This window comes from Seriola aureovittata, chromosome 14, assembly GCF_021018895.1.
Source record: "Seriola aureovittata isolate HTS-2021-v1 ecotype China chromosome 14, ASM2101889v1, whole genome shotgun sequence".
Classification (NCBI taxonomy): domain Eukaryota; kingdom Metazoa; phylum Chordata; class Actinopteri; order Carangiformes; family Carangidae; genus Seriola; species Seriola aureovittata.
This window is the reverse complement of record NC_079377.1, coordinates 16,455,248-16,471,232: the sequence shown is the minus strand read 5'-3', so window position 1 is coordinate 16,471,232 and position 15,985 is coordinate 16,455,248. Positions and strand designations below refer to the sequence as shown.

At 40.2% G+C, this 15,985-nt stretch overlaps 1 protein-coding gene across 2 annotated transcripts in view; it reads right to left on the bottom strand.

The window, feature by feature from the left end:
• Positions 1-1,412: 1,412 nt before the first annotated feature.
• adam12b (ADAM metallopeptidase domain 12b) overlaps positions 1,413-15,985 on the bottom strand; it is a 76,204-nt gene continuing 61,631 nt past the window's right edge. The window contains exons 17-23 of one of the 2 annotated variants that reach the window (XM_056396173.1): positions 15,097-15,174; positions 13,081-13,189; positions 12,530-12,716; positions 11,368-11,476; positions 9,539-9,790; positions 4,226-4,401; positions 1,413-3,366 (exon numbers count right to left, since the gene is read on the bottom strand). In XM_056396173.1, the coding sequence (XP_056252148.1) occupies positions 3,315-3,366; positions 4,226-4,401; positions 9,539-9,790; positions 11,368-11,476; positions 12,530-12,716; positions 13,081-13,189; positions 15,097-15,174 (963 nt within the window). In that variant the 3' untranslated portion in view covers positions 1,413-3,314. The remainder of the gene's footprint in view (positions 3,367-4,225; positions 4,402-9,538; positions 9,791-11,367; positions 11,477-12,529; positions 12,717-13,080; positions 13,190-15,096; positions 15,175-15,985) is intronic. The other variant, XM_056396174.1, reaches the window with a different exon arrangement.

The following is a 15,985-nucleotide window of genomic DNA, read 5'->3' as shown; positions in this document are numbered from 1 at the left end:
CAGAGGAATGTGGAAGAGACGTCCCGTACGTAATTTTCTCATTTTGAGGCCCCCTGTTGACAGCAAGGCCTGGAGCAAGTACTTACAGTCATACTTCATAAAAGCTGTCGGATAATTGTAGTGGAGGAAAAAGAACATTATCTCCCTCTGCATTGTAGTGGAGTTGAAGTGCTTATAAAACATGATTTTTTTTTTTTTTTATGAATTAAACTACCCAACAGTATATACAAGTTTTTAATTTTTAAGCAAATTATCAGAGAATTAAATGGCCACTATTTAGATTTTTCCTGCAAATAAGTCCAACATTTCAAGCTCCCAGGTTGTAATTCATTTTTAAATAATCTTTAGGTTTGGGAATATGCATTGTGAATGTGTGTCACTCTGGATAATTGTGAGCGCATTTCTCAGTTTTCTATATTTTTCCAACCAATTAATTGATTAATAAAGAAAACAGCAGATGAATCCATAATGAAAATAATGATTTGGAAACTTAGTTCCATCTCAACAAACTACAGTAGTAAAATGCTGATTAAACATTGATCTACATTGATACATAGTGTGATATTACAACTGTTACTTCAGCAAATATGCTACCTAATAAAATAAATAAATACATGGACATTTTTCTTTTTGCCTAAACATAATTTATGAGATGCGTTTTCTTTACGGTTATGTGTGTAAGTAGCAGTGTTTATTTGATTATAGACACTGATCTTCTTCAGTTCACTCAGTTTACAGGTCAGAGGTTTTTCCTGTTTTCACATTCCTTTCCAGTAATGATCTAATTTGGGGGAGCTGATCCTTAATCAGGACTCTGGCTTGAGAGGCACATGAAGGAAACATAGCAAGATCAAACTGGAGGGAGGGATGTGCTTCAGTTTTTGTAATGACCACTGTTGCTTGACAGGTGGCAGTGTTGAACAACAAAGACAGGCTGCTGAGGCAAAAGGAGACCTGCATGTAATGAGTGAGGTAACAGACTGGTGGGACTCTTTCATACAGGAAGTCACTGAAGTGCTTTTCTTGACACTAAGAATCACTGTTTATGGACTGCTGCTTATTAGAAGAAAGGATGAGCAAAACAACTTAAGTTTTATTGTTGTTTTTTCATTTGTCTTCATGAGTGTTGTGTTGTTGCTCGTCACAGGAGTCCGATACATATTCATACCTTTCCAAATGATCAGACTCCTTGTTTGTCATGGTGACTTCTTAGTAGCTTCGTTATGAGGTGGGCTGACTGAGACTGAGCTTTAACAGCGACCATAAAATAAGTTATCATGGCATCCTTGAATGATTCATGTTCAACAAATGAAAACTTTTATCCTCATGAGTCCTTATCTAACAGGCCTAGTTTTAAAAAGGTTTCTCTAAAGCTCAGCAAAGTGAGAATGAAATCAAAACAACGTGTCGTAAACAGTCATAAAGGCAGTTTTATTTGACTCTGATTTCATCAACCAAACTTCTCAGTTTAAATGTTATCCTGAAACATTTGTCTCTGGCCTACGAGTTATAGGTTAAAATGTTCAAAATCATGTTTTCACCACCTAGTGTAAGTGGGGAACGGCCTCAGAGCAGTTCTTATATTACTGTGCTTGTAAAAAAACAACATAAAAAGAAGAGAATGATTACTGACGTACAATATTTACACTTTACAATGGCTTTTAAACATGTTACAGTTATGCAAATAAACACAGTACATTTAGGATTTACAAATGGCATAAACATTTAACGACTAATTTAACACAGCACTAACATATTTCCCAACAGAGAGCAGTTGCCCTGACTGTTGAACATGTGTGAACATCTCCAGAAACAAAGAAAAAAGCATTACTTGCACACTTCTGTACACGAATGCAACAATGGTATGCAGGGCTTCACTGACTTCAATCATTCAGCAGTGGTGAGAGGACGAGCACTGCGAGTGGATACACTGCAAATACAAAATGCATTATCCAAAGTGAACACTGACACAGGCAAAAGAACTGCACTGTGAAGATTTTAACAGCTGAATCCTTCCTCTTACACCAGCAAGTCAACGACAAATAACATCAAGGAAAGTGCCAAACTCAAAGTGCAACGGCATGCTCTGAATCGAATGAACGATGCATGAATAATCAGAGTTCAAGAATAATTCAGCCATACAAAATCAAAATGTAATGGGATAAAGGCAAAGAGGGAAAAAAAAAAAAAAAGACAGGACAGATAAGGTAAAAAATCATGTTGATACGGTGGAGGAGGAGCTTGGGAAGCTCACAGCGCTGAAGTCATCTGACTTGGCTCGCACACTCAAGGACAAAGTGAGCGTAAATGTTAAACATACAAACACCGTAGTTAATGTTGAATTATTTGGTGTTGGTGTAATTCTCTGGAACACAATCAGCCTGTCGAATCTGTTGAGGCTCTGCAGCGTCTGCCAGTATCAGGAGAACACGCTGAGCGTCCAACACATGCCGTGAGCAGTGTGTCAGAGCCTGTGTGAAATGTGTGAAAAGAGCTTTTCCTGTTTGTACTTCACTGTGAGAGTGAACTTATAAGGAAATGAAGGAGACTGACTGTGAGACTGCAAAATGAGCTGATCCCTCAATAAAAATGTAGAGGCTTTAATATGAGTTCGACTAGTTTTTAGATGATGCACCTAGAAAAACTGCTGGAACTGCTGCATTTTTCCATTACATTTAATGAAACAAAGGATTTGATTAATATCTATTTTTTTTTAGCACCATGGCGGCATGGATATAAAAGATGTATTTGGTATTGAATACATCATAACAATATGAAAAACTGAATAAATAACACTGCTCTATGGGCCACAAGCTACACTGACAACTTGCTGAGTTGTGCTCCATTTCCCTTTTTCTTCACTTAAGTCCAAAAACAAACCTTTTTGCACTTCTATTATTCAAGCAACTTGACTGATTATAAAAAACATCATATATTTCAGCATTTCATTTGAGAAAAAAGTATAAAAATCACCAAAGAATGCAAAAGAAATATCCTAAATGACACCATGTTTCTTTCTTTTCCTAAACTTTTCCATGGGGAAAATCACTCTTCATCAGAGTGCTCTGTGCACAAACTGGTGATATTGAAGTTAAATAGTTAAATAGATAAATAGTTCATTGGTACCTGAGCGAGGACAACAAAGCACCTTTTAGAGGCGTTAACACCGAGGTGTGATGTTAGCCCCCTTTCACTAGACACTCTGTGACGCTTCCAACTGTCCGCAGGGTCTTACAGAAGTCTCAGTAATTAGTGCAAATCAAGAAAGTCTCTATCTGTTGATGGGAGATCTACTCGTCCATGACAACAAGAGCTCAGCAGTCCTTATGAGTCTTTGGTGGTCTGTAGGGCAACACCGGCACAGGTCTGAAACGGAAGCAGAAGTGTAAACACATGACAGTAAAGATAAAATGTTCCCAATCAATGACATAGCACATGCTTAATAGTGTGTCCTGAAGCAAAATCTCCCCTTGCAGACACAATCTGATTAAACATGTTGGTCTCCTGTCTAAATAAGCATGAGGCATTTTTTCTTACTACTTTCTGTCATATTTTTGTTACACTTCCAGCACGGCACAAGCCTGAATTGATTTCCGTTGGATTCATGCAAAGGCTTCAGCAGAACGAGGTTAAATATAGAGAGATATTAAATGGAACAGTGTAATAAAACTATGACTTCACCATCACCATCTTATGCACAACCAAAATAACTGTGGTTTCATAAACCAGGAATCACTGTGAATGAGCCAACAAGGTTTTTTGCCTTTAGTGTGGTCGGGCACAAGAGGCTGAAAAACCCTCGTACTACCACAATAATAATCAGACTAGCAGTCCTGGGTGGATGGATGAAACTATGAACATCCACCAAACACTCTGCACACAGCGTGTGAGCAAATGGGAGTTTAACGAGTCACGAGAGTCTCAAAAAGTGATGAAACTGTTGAGAAAATCTATTAGAGTTTGTCCCTCATGCTCACGATGGTCATTAATGAATAATTAAATCGCTGGAAAAATAAGAACAGAGGACACTTCTTTTCTTCCTCAATATCATTACTTTCCGGCAGCGTCCTCTGATGCCAAACATCATGCAACATTTTGCTTGGTTCTGTAAGTCTGAATAAAGCTGCAACAATGAACGAAAACAAGCCGTCACTTTAACAGGCAGATGAAACCATGTTGCATATTTCCCGTCTGAGACATGTGATTCCGGTCACGTTGCACTGACCTGCTGGGTAGAGGGATGGTGGGTGGAGGCCTGGGCACAGTGGGGATAGGTATGGGGAGGGGTCCAGCGCCGGGGATGTGGACCCCCGCTGCTGTGGCACTGTGACCCAGCCGAGAGCTCCTCCCTAGTGGGTCTGCAGGGAGGGGTTTCTGGGGTGGACTGGGCTTCTCAAAGTCCTGAAGAAAAAGAAAAGTCACATTCGGTGCATCAGATCAATACAATTTGCTGGGTGACATTTATTTAAAAAAAAAAAACACCACAAAGCACATTAATCTTATCTTTAGACATGTATGGAAAACCGAATAAGATAGCACGTCACCTTCTATCTCCCTTTAAACATGAATTAGCTGTATCGAAGCTATGTGTAGACAGAAGCAGACACGTTTCACTAGAGGGCACTGTGTTATCAGCATCTTCTCTGAATTCCTACCACTAACATGAGAGGAATCTCAAACCGCCTCCTCCGCGTCACCACCCTGTCTGTGGCAGTGCTGTGCGAGTGCAGAAGGTTATCTGAATGAGGTGCCATCATGTGTTACTAATCTACAGCGAGGAGGCGAGGCAGTGATAAACATCTGCTACCAGGAATCTGGCTACCGTCACGCACGCACACACAAAACCTCCCCCACACCCCCACACAAACACACACCCACACCACACCACACCACACAGAGTACTACATGGACAAACTGAAAGTAATATGCATACATACAAAAAAAAAAAGTTTTCCACATCATGCATGGATAAGACTTACAGAGCTGGAAGGTTTAAAACATTCATGAATGCAGTCAAGATGCGACCGAATTTGTCACATCAACATACAGAGTCATAAACCTGTGAGTGTTCACTGCTGCGTGACTCCGAGGACTCGATCACAGCCACGTTTGCACGAAGGTCATTTTTTAACAGAAACGCCTGAGGAACCAAATAACCTGTAGAAAGATTGGCTGCTATAGGGATTGTGCTTTTCATGTCTTCACTATATGGCCAAAAGTATGTAGACATCCCCCTGATCACACACGTTTATGGTCTGGAGCTTGTCTTTCATGATGTGGGCCGATTGGTTTCAATTAAAGAAAATCTTCATGTCACAGCTACAATGATATAGTTTAGATAATAGTGTACTTCCAACTGTGTGGCAACAGTTTCAGCCTGACAACATCCCCTGTGCACAACACAAGGCCTATAAGGAAATGGTTGTCACTGTTGGATGTTGGAGAACTTGACTTGCCAGCACAGGGCCCAGACCAAAACCTGCACTTGGACCTCCACCTACTTTATGTCCACATACTTTTGGTCATGTAGTTAGTTAATGTGCTGTTACATTATCTATTAATCTGCTGTTTATTTCTGTATTTCTTGTTTTGTCGGACACACAACCATGTGAACATGCACTTTAAATGTTCAATTGATCATCAAATTAGTTGCCTGTTACAAATTAAGCAATAACTTTGTACATAACATATTTCAACCATATCTGAATTACCACAAGTCACACCATAGTATATTATATGCCGACTGGTAATCAGTAAGTTCTTCAAAAAACAATAGCAACAATTCATTCATGTCATAACATCTTTTTCTTTATACAGAAAAAGTTGTTTTTACAAACACAACATTTGCCCAAAGCTTTTCAGACACAGTTAAAAACACAAGATACCCCACAGAGGTTGAAATGTTATGATGCTTTCATCAGACGGAGCTCCGTTAAAGGCACAGCAGGTTTGTTTCAGTTAGAATCTGCTTCACAGTCCCATGTGGATACTGCTTTTACTTGTCGAGAATTTGGGGGTGATAAAACGTACACAGTAAGATCCCATTAGAAGGATCTGTGTGAATATTAATTGAAACTAACAGAGACTTCCACACACAGTGGACCACACACAAGTACACATTCACTCCTGACAAACCAGTCCTGTGGACCGTTCAGTTTCAGTGAAGAGCAACTCCTTCTCCAGAAAAACACACAAAATCAGGCTGTTTTTTTTTTTTTTCTCCAAAGAGAGGAGAGGAGAAAACAAAGATGTAAATAGACAGATGCATCCACTCAAATGCAAGAATAATCCAGGACCCATGTGCATTCTAATGCCGCTCTTGGCAGAAACCCTCACACTGTAACTGGAGTCTTGGTGGTGTTCACATGTCTTAATTCAAAATGAAGGATTGCACTGTCCTCTGGCTTGAGAAAGATCTATGAGCCTTGGGCTTACAAGCACCTTTCAAAACCCTCCGGAGGAACTGAAAAATGCGCGGTCGTCTGGCCAAAAAACAAAGCTATTTTTCTGAGTTCCTGAAAAGATGACATTTTGGAAAGGCATGACTTTCACTCCTCAGCGGTACGATGCCGCAGTCTACTTTTGCAGCGCACCTGAACCAGGTTAGAGCTTATTTGCCTCACATTTATTTGACTCTAAAGATATCTGATATGTATTTTTCCTTCAGCCGAACAAGATATTAACAGAGCGGGTCTGTTTGTGAAAATTCTCAGCTCCTACACTGATTTCTTTTCATACACCACCTTATTGTAATAAATGCAGGATAGGCTTTATTCTCCTGGAAACCCCTCCATATTAATGGGGTGCTGTTGGCATGCAGGCAGAAGACAGCCTGTGGAAGAAGTCTTAAAATAAGACATATTGGCACAGACAGCAGGGGAGGTTGTGTCAAGTATTACAATAAGCTTGTAATACACTTTCTCTTTAAGGATTGATGTCCTCTACGTCCTTGCTGGACTGTCATTAAATCTCAACAGAATCCCCTCTTCTGTTTCTGACCTACATGCGGTGTCTCTTCTCGCTCCATCTGTTTCATTACAGCAAAATGAGCTAGTAGATATTAGCAGGTAGCAGGGTTTCATTGTTTTGGCAGCCCAGTGAGCAGCCTATTTATAAAGCAAACAGCGGCCTTTCAGCTAAAGTGCATCTTTAGCTGGCACAAGTCCACAACAATCAAGGGTGATATGCTGGACACCACAAAACCATCCAAACCTGGGTATGATGCCAGTTGTTTCTGCTGAGCACATATTCAGATCATTTACTTAAGAAAAAGTACCAACACGGCGATGTACAAATACTCTATTACAAGTTTAAGTCCCGCAGTTAAAATCCTGCTGAAGTGAAAATACTACATAAAGATAGTTAATGCACATTCACGAGTGTGTGAGTAGCACTTTACTGCTGTATCTGCTCGAGTTGCAGCTAGTTTTAACTACTTCATATACAGTTAGGTAGCGTGTAGTCCAGCGCCTCTCAACCTTGGGGTCCGGCCCCCTGATAAATCTGTTAGTTATGTTACAACAAATTGCAGTACAGCTTCTTCTGATCTTTGCTTTCTGTAAAGTATTTAATATTTTTACCTCACTCACCTTCAAATCACTTATTTAAATGATAAATGATGTCTCACAGACATCTGAAATGTGACAAGAGGGTCCAACTACATGAAGCTTACTTTCATGTAGGGGCCGACCAGCCCAACCTTTTGGGAATCACTGGTTTAATCTTTAATAATGTATTGTATTTTATAAGCTCATATTTTTTAATGTAAAATATTTAATCTGAAGAGTAACCATTAACTGTAAAATTCATGTAGTGGAGTGAAAAGTAGCTCACTATACTTGCTTCCAAAACGCAGTGGAGGAAGTAAGTATAAAGTAGCACAAAATGGCAATACTCAAGCACCTCACTTGGTACACCTGTACTTAGTCACTTTCCACCACTGCTGCTCATCTAAATGATTAAGGCCTGAGGTATTAAAACGACATGCTCCCCTCTGAGTCCTTCATGATCTGGGATTATGTTTTGCTCTTTATCCAACAGAGACAAGTGTCATATGACAAAGCTGATGTCTTTTTTCTTTTCTTTTCTTTTTTAAAGCAGCACAAATCTGCCAATTTCCCATGCACCCCCGCTGCAGCTCACAGAGAGCCGACATCCAGCACAACTCTCCTCGCTGTGCTGGTACACAAACGAATCAGGATTTGGATCCACCACCAGAGCAGACAGATGGATTTACTATCACCACTGCATCCAATACTGCTGGCTCAGCAGAAAGCAGCGCCTTACTCAGGAGCTGGGTCACAGGGAGGGAGGGAGACGGATTGAATTTTGCCGTCGATACGAGCAAGTGAGCCGCCCGCAGTGCAGAAGTGTAGCGAGTTGTGGTATCCAGCACTTTGCTACAACCTTTAAAAATGACCATACAGGTGGCTGTGCAAGTTTTAGACCATTAACTACAATTTGCATATATTCTACATTACTGCAGAAAATGTTTTAAAGAGTAGCTGGGTTTTCAGATTTATTTCCTTCCTTCCATTCCATCTCACTGGTTTCTGTTAATTTCAGTATGGCTATGAAAATCATAGACATAAAATTAGTTTGACATAGGTAATCCATTAGAGTCAGCACTTCTTCCGCTTTATTTATTGTTAACGTTACATTATTGTCACGTGGTAATGCAGCGTGAGCATGGACTCATTTTAAAGCTCTTCATCTGTGTCCAAGGAAACTGTGACATCTGGGAAATGAGTAGATCCACTTGATTATTTTTCAACACCCATATTTGTTTGTTGTTTATCTCATAAGTCTGTTTTTTCCAGCAACAAACCACCTTGACCTTGTAGTTGACAAAATTACAACTCATTTCCAAGATCATAAATGAACATTAAGTGTTACGCTTCAAGCCAAAATGGAGGAGAATTACTTCAAGGACTCAGAAAAATGGAAATTTGAACATCTACAATTCATTAATCACTGGGAAATCATCATCTGCTGAAGAGGATTATGTGATACGACTGAAAGTTCCAGAACAGTGAAACTGTTTTGGCAACAACATAGCCCATGATTGCAATGCTTCTTTAGCAGCTGACTCAAATGTCTGATGTCAGAGTGTCCTTAAATGCACCACCAAGGATTCATTAGGATCCAATGAGAGTGTAAAAGAAAAAAATGCAAACGAAATGTTCACTGTGACCTATTTCGAGAAAGTTTCAAGTCTCAGCAGGTTTGTTTTCATCCTCTATTAAAAATGAAATGAAATTGATATACTGCAGAAAATCAAAGCAGAAACCTACGGTATGGTTTAGAAAATAGTCAGGAGTAATGTACGTTAAAATATTAATGGGCTATGCCACATATATGGTCCATTAAAGCTGTGGTCTAGAAAAATAAATTCCTATTTTAAACTATTAAAATACAATTTATGACCAAGGAAAAGGTACAAACTATGTAGAATTTCTGAATTATTGAGTCAGCACACAGTGGAGATCAAAGTCACATAACTGTTGGGGAAAAAAAAAAAAAACATTCATCAACAAACCTGGTCTACTCTGTATGATGACTGCTGGCGAGGCAGACTGAGAAAAGGTGGCACTCGAGGTGGTGAGAGGGACGTGTGGGCAGGCAGGACCCTGTGGTGGGCCGGGAGAGGAGGCAGGGTAGGCTGACCCACACTCAGAGACACCGGCATGGGCTGGCTGATGTGCAGGGGCTGGTAGAGGGGCAGTCTGCGCAGGCTGTGAGAGTGGAAGTTGTGCGGAGGCAGAAGAGGCTCCGCGCTCAGGAGAGAAGGCTGGAAAAGAGGATGAGAGGAAGTTATCCTCAGTGACTCCATCAGTTATCCGTTATGGCAGTCATGTGGGTGTTTTTCACAGCAGATGTTTTGACTTGTCATAACAGGGAAGACATTAATGATGGCTGTGTTCTCTTCAAGTGTCCCCGTTAGACAATAAACAGACAGTAAACCGAAGCAGTAAACTGCAGCAGCTAAATGGAGTTCAGGCATCTTTAGTCTTATTATTCATCCCAGAGCTTTTTCTGTGACATTTCAAAATGTCTTTGTTTCTCTTCTCTTCCAGTCTCACTCTCCAAGATAATCATGTACCCCTAACATTTAGTATTCATCAACAGAAAATTAATGGAAAACCTTTTGTCAATAATCATTTGATTATTTGTCATATTTTTGAAGGCTGTGAAGGTTTTGAGAAATTACGACGGGCATTTTTCACTATTTTCTGACATATTCTAGACTAAATGGTAAGATAGATTTATAAAATGATAAACACATTAAATGATCATAAAAATAGTAATTAGTTGCAGCCCTAGTCTTGTGTAACGATTGCTGAAAAGCTTTAACCTGAGACACTGAGGTGTACTGCAGGCATAGAACATAAAATTCCACTTCAGTCATAAACCCCTCCTTAGTGTGAAACAGCTGATGTCAGAGTCAGTCATAAAACTGAAAACAACATTATTATTAATATGATGTGCTGCAAATGTAAAAGCCAGAGTCTGACCACATGGCCTGACCAGCTGTTCCCCTCCACTCCAGAACAAACCAATAACACCTAAAATGGCCAGAAAGGATTTGGCTGCTGGACAGCACATGCACACACGCACACAATGTAGATGTATTCAGTGAGAGCTGACTGACATGTGGACACCAGGGAATGGCTGAAGTGGTCCTCCTCATGGACAGTACGCTACTAAAAATAAAAGATAAGATAGACTTCGACACTCAATTATGATGTTAGACATAACTTTTATACACAGCTGCTGCAGATACAGGCCAGTGCAAACAAAAGGTAGATCCACACACACATACACACACACACACACACACACACACACACTCATGCATATATGCATGTGTCTTCAGTTTGTCATACACATGCAAATGACAGGTAATCTCCCTTTGTGCTTATCATTTCCAGCAAACAAATCAAAACCAATTTTCTTCCTCTGCCTGAATCAATCAACTCTGCTCCCTCCTCATGAAAAAAATCATTTTATCATAAATATTAAAGAGGCTCAAAAAACAACATCCTGAGTCTCATTTAAAAGAGCAATCTCTCAATTAAAGTTTCTCTTCCTCCTGTCAACAATAGCAGCGTAATTAATATTTCTTCGATAGAGATATAGTGATGCTGAATCAATCACCCGGCTTACTGTCATCTGGCTTTGTCAACAAGCCTGGGAGCGTGACAAGTCGAGCTAAAGTATTATTATAAAAGAAATCAAATCAAATGGCCTATGACAGGAAAGAGCACACACACACACACACACACACACACAATAAATATACGGGTGTATATGAATGTACATATACACGTATAAACAGTAAGAGACAGATTGTAGAGAGTGACTCACCTTATAAATACTGGCTCCAGAGGGTTTGGGTGGAGGTTTACGTTGAGGCGTTGGCCTGTACATGGACTGAGTCCTGATGGGGCTGGTCGGCCTGCTGGCCTGCACAGATCTGAAGGACACAATAAAAGAATTTAAAGGCCCCGAAAAACTATTTCCTCAATCAGCTTATTGTGAATGATGTGGTCTGACATGAACACAACCTTTTCCGCCAAAAATTTTGGTTGGTTGTTTCACATGACGGATCTTGTGTGTTTGTGTCTTTGTTTCTTTCACTGGTTTGACATCGTCTCCCTTAGAAAAAGGTGAAGTCACATATTTCTGTGCACCATTCAGAGTTCAGCTACATTTCAGTTAAAATGTGATGACCGCATTGCCACAGGCCACTGCCTGTGATCAAACCATAACAACATACTCCTGATGAAACACATCAGATGAGGTTTTGAGTCTTGTCTTCTAAACTGATCACAATCCAAAAAACAGGCCTGTTTTCCCCCTGTTTACAAATGTTACTCATAGACACAAGAGCTCTCACTGGTTACACTCGCAGTTCATTCAAATTTAATTAACTGGAAGTTTACCAGTTGAACACAATCTCCATTTTCCCCAGCATTACTGCCACATTACACAGTTCTCTCCAGGAAACTTCCTGGAAATTATTAGGAGAATATCAGAGAAATTATGGACCTGTAAAATAAAGTGTTACCAGCTTTTAAAATTTTGGTGCTGTGGTGATGCTGCCATTTACATAAATTGCACTTTTGAGATAAGACACACATTTTGTTTGGCATAGAAATCATAAATTAGTTTACAGGGCAAAACAAATCTGTTTACCAAACAAAAAAGCTTTTACTTTACTTGCCTAAAGTTATGTACAGCTACCCTGGTGCACCCAAGCTAGAAACTGATAAAACGTATTTCTAAGCCGAATTGATTCTGTAAAAACAATACACTGGAGTGAAACTGTAAGGTGTTACTTCAGATTTAAAAAGTTACAGCTTTAAAATGACGCAACAATTTCAGCAGGAACAAGAACTTTACTTGTGATATTAAACCAAAAATTGAAATTTCTCAAGTTTTTTTTTCTTTTTGCTAAAGTCTAAGCAGCCTCACAACATGCAAAGCTCAATGGTTCTCTGTTTTGTTTCATGGAGCGATGCGTCACCTGAGTTTCTCCAAGGTGCTCTTCTTATTGGTGAAGAGGAGTCGCAGCAGGGTCTTCCTCTTCACAAAGATGATCACGGTGGCTACCAGAAGGCTGACCAAGGTAACCAGGATTGCCACAGTAATGACCACGCTGTCGGCTGATGCCACATATGACAACACGCACATTAATACACACACACGCACATCTACAGCACAGAACGATGACAGGACATGATGCAAAGACCGTTACAGCTGGGCCACGGTCAGCGGCACAGTTTGACAGTAACATTTCCCTGCTCATTTCTGTTCCTCACTTTAAGTACTCACTTTGAAATCCATTTTCTCTCACAGAATCTGTAGTGTAATGTATTTCTGGGCGGAAGAGGAGTTTTGATGTTCTAGGTAAGTTATTCTCCAGTCCCAACAACACATCAATCCACTCCTGACTGCACAATAAAGTGATGTACAAGGTGCAAGTGGTGCAGCTTTGTGTTACTGCTTATTTCTGAGATAGTGCTGTTGTCTCTCTGACTGGTTGACTGAGGATAGAAATGAAATCGCCCTCAATACCTGCAAGTCTCATCGGCCCGCTGTCGATGCTGCCACCGAAGCCGCCTTTCTCACAGAATGGAGGAGCCCAGTGCGCTTCACAGTGGCAGTTCTTCTTGTTGTTGCACACCTGCAAACAAGTACATTTTACAGTTTATTACATGCTACACTGGTATTTCTCTTGCTCAGCATCAAATGGTATCAAATATATATATATTCCTTTCAGCTAAACTCCACATATAAATGATGCACTGTCCTCTACAAAGGCTCAATCCCAACAACTGAAATGGTTTATTTTTTATAATAAACTACTCTTATTTAGTTAGTCTAAGTGACTTTCAATATAAAAGGACACCGGCTGCGTGTGTGTGTGTGTGTGTGTGCGCACACAAGTGCAAGTGTGTGTCATAATAGATAAAACATGTGCATGGGAGAGAGTCCATCCTGTAAAAGCCTCAGGTTTCCAGCGCAGGAGTTTGATCCAGGAGGATTCCCTGGCGAATGTAACGCAGTCCAGCTGTCAGTTGGAAGGAGGAGGGAGGGCAGTTGTGCAGCTGTGGGGGATTTACATTTAGTACAGACGTACAGTCAAGTGCCTTCCCTGCCTCCAGGCCATGGACACTTCTTGACTGGGTTAAGAGGCACTTGGGGGCTCAGAGGGAGGTATGATTTGGGGGAGTTTTATGTGCATGACGGGAAAATTTTTGTTTCTATAACACAAAATGGACAAACACTGGCGCAAACAAAGCCTGTTAATTTCATCAGAGGGAACGGGTAACATTATCTTTCTCATCTCTTCAGTAGAATTTGAATAAGATGTGAAATGTGAAGTGTAAGGTGGAAAATATTTCTTTAAAATATGGGCTACTAACAAAAAGAAAAAACAAGAAAAAAAAAAAGATTTAGTATATGTGAGGGCATCTTGTATATCAGCCACTGAATGTTATATTGGGTGCACACACGAGCTTCAGCTTCTCATATCGATACATTTGATGTATCAGAAAAGCTACAGCTGTAAACGTCTGCTTTTTAAACACCAAATGTAGATGCCAATGTATCTGGTAAAGTGAATGATAAGGTGAGTTACCTTGCAGACAAACAATGTTCTTTAAACTCTTGCAGTACATTTAGTAAATTCCTCTTTTCCAGTCAGGTCTTGTACTGTGCGATGTGTTTGAGAAAATGTCAGACAAATTGATTGGGCAGATATTTGTGCAGAAGAGAAGATGCAGCTCAGGTTCACTCTCTTAGTGGCATACCATTTCTCTAGAACTCACATTTTCTTGCAGAGTCATTTTTTATATGATTATTTTTATCTACTGGCAGCTACAAATTTTTTAGTCAGTTGTCTTGATTTATTTATTTTTATTGACGGGCTAATTTGGTTCAGGGGTGTTTGGTCAGTCGCAGGTTAATAAGAGCAAGTTTGAGGAATATACAGTTCTGGATGTTCAGCTTTGATTTCTCATCGTATATCATCTCTACACTATGAATAGCTATAATTGACAGTGAAGATCAGAGGTTACTGCAAACTAATGTAGCCCCTGGTGAGTGTTTGATTCACAGAACTAAACAACAAAGTAAATAAAACATAAAAGCACCACCTGAATTATTGATAAGAGAGAAAGGTGAACATTTCTTGGCAGGAAGTGTTACTTTTAAACTGCAATAGAACTACGGCTGTGGCCCCCCCCCCGCACTGCTGCACCGTATCTCCTCTCTCTGTACAGTCAAAAGATGATGGACAACAAAGTAGACCCTAAATGATGCTGTTAAACGGGATTGATTTAACCTCAGTTGGACAACGAAGATTGATCGGACAGCATAAGAGCAGCTGCCATAACTCACAGGCTGTACTGTAAACATGCGGTTGCTCTGCTGTTGTGTTCAATTATAGGACAGACAGACAGTCTTAATTTTTTTTCTCAGCTGGTAAAAAACTAAATAGATAAATACAGAATCCTCACAGGCTTGTAACACTGGCTTTAGTGCATAATCTAACACTAAATATTGAGCTAATATGTACTTTGCACTCACCCCACGTCCATTGCATTTCCCAGAGCACTCGTGCACACCAAAGACACTGACATTCTGGCACTGCCGGTTCATGCACACCTATGAGAGGAAGAGCATCGTTGATGAACTAAAGATAGACACAAAAATGAAGAGTAAACAAGAATAAATGTGCACACGTTTATGGCCTGTACCATAAAGTAGCATGTGCATGATTGATGCCTGCTGCATGTTCTCTCCAGAAATTAGAGAGTACAGTTGCAATTTCCCCATCTAAAACTTTCAATTTTCAATTCAGTTTTATTTGTATCACAAGGCACTTCACAGGGTAAGTTCAAGGCCTTCCTTACAGTATTATAGATAGAAACCCAACAGTTCCCACAATGAGCAAGCACTTGGCAACAGTGGAGAGGAAAAACTCCCCTTTTACCAGGAAGAAACTTCCAACTTCCACGATTTAGGGTTGGCGGCCGTCAATTTGGTTGAGAAATGAGTGAGAGAGGAGAGAGGGAGGAAAGGGAGGAATTAAATTTTAATTCAATTTAAAACTAGTCCGTAACTACTACATAAGCCACTCAGGTGGCTGCACCTCGCATTTCAAAACCCTTAATGCAGTTCAGGAGGTGAAGATGCAAAAGGCACAATACGCTGCGTGTCCTCTAGAACAAAGACAAACATCAGACTGGAAAAAGCCAGCTGTTGCTTTCATGTAGAAAATAAGGCCTGCATTAGGCAAAGCAGTTTGGAGCTCTCATCTTCCTCAAACTGCCACTATTGTGTGGGCTGCCAACTTAATGCCCCGATTGGCATGGAAAACAGAAAAACCTTTTTGAGAATAACAAAAGCCCATGACAAAGACCCACCTTCAGGCCATCAACATTTCCAGATAATGTGTGGCTCTAACTCATAATTT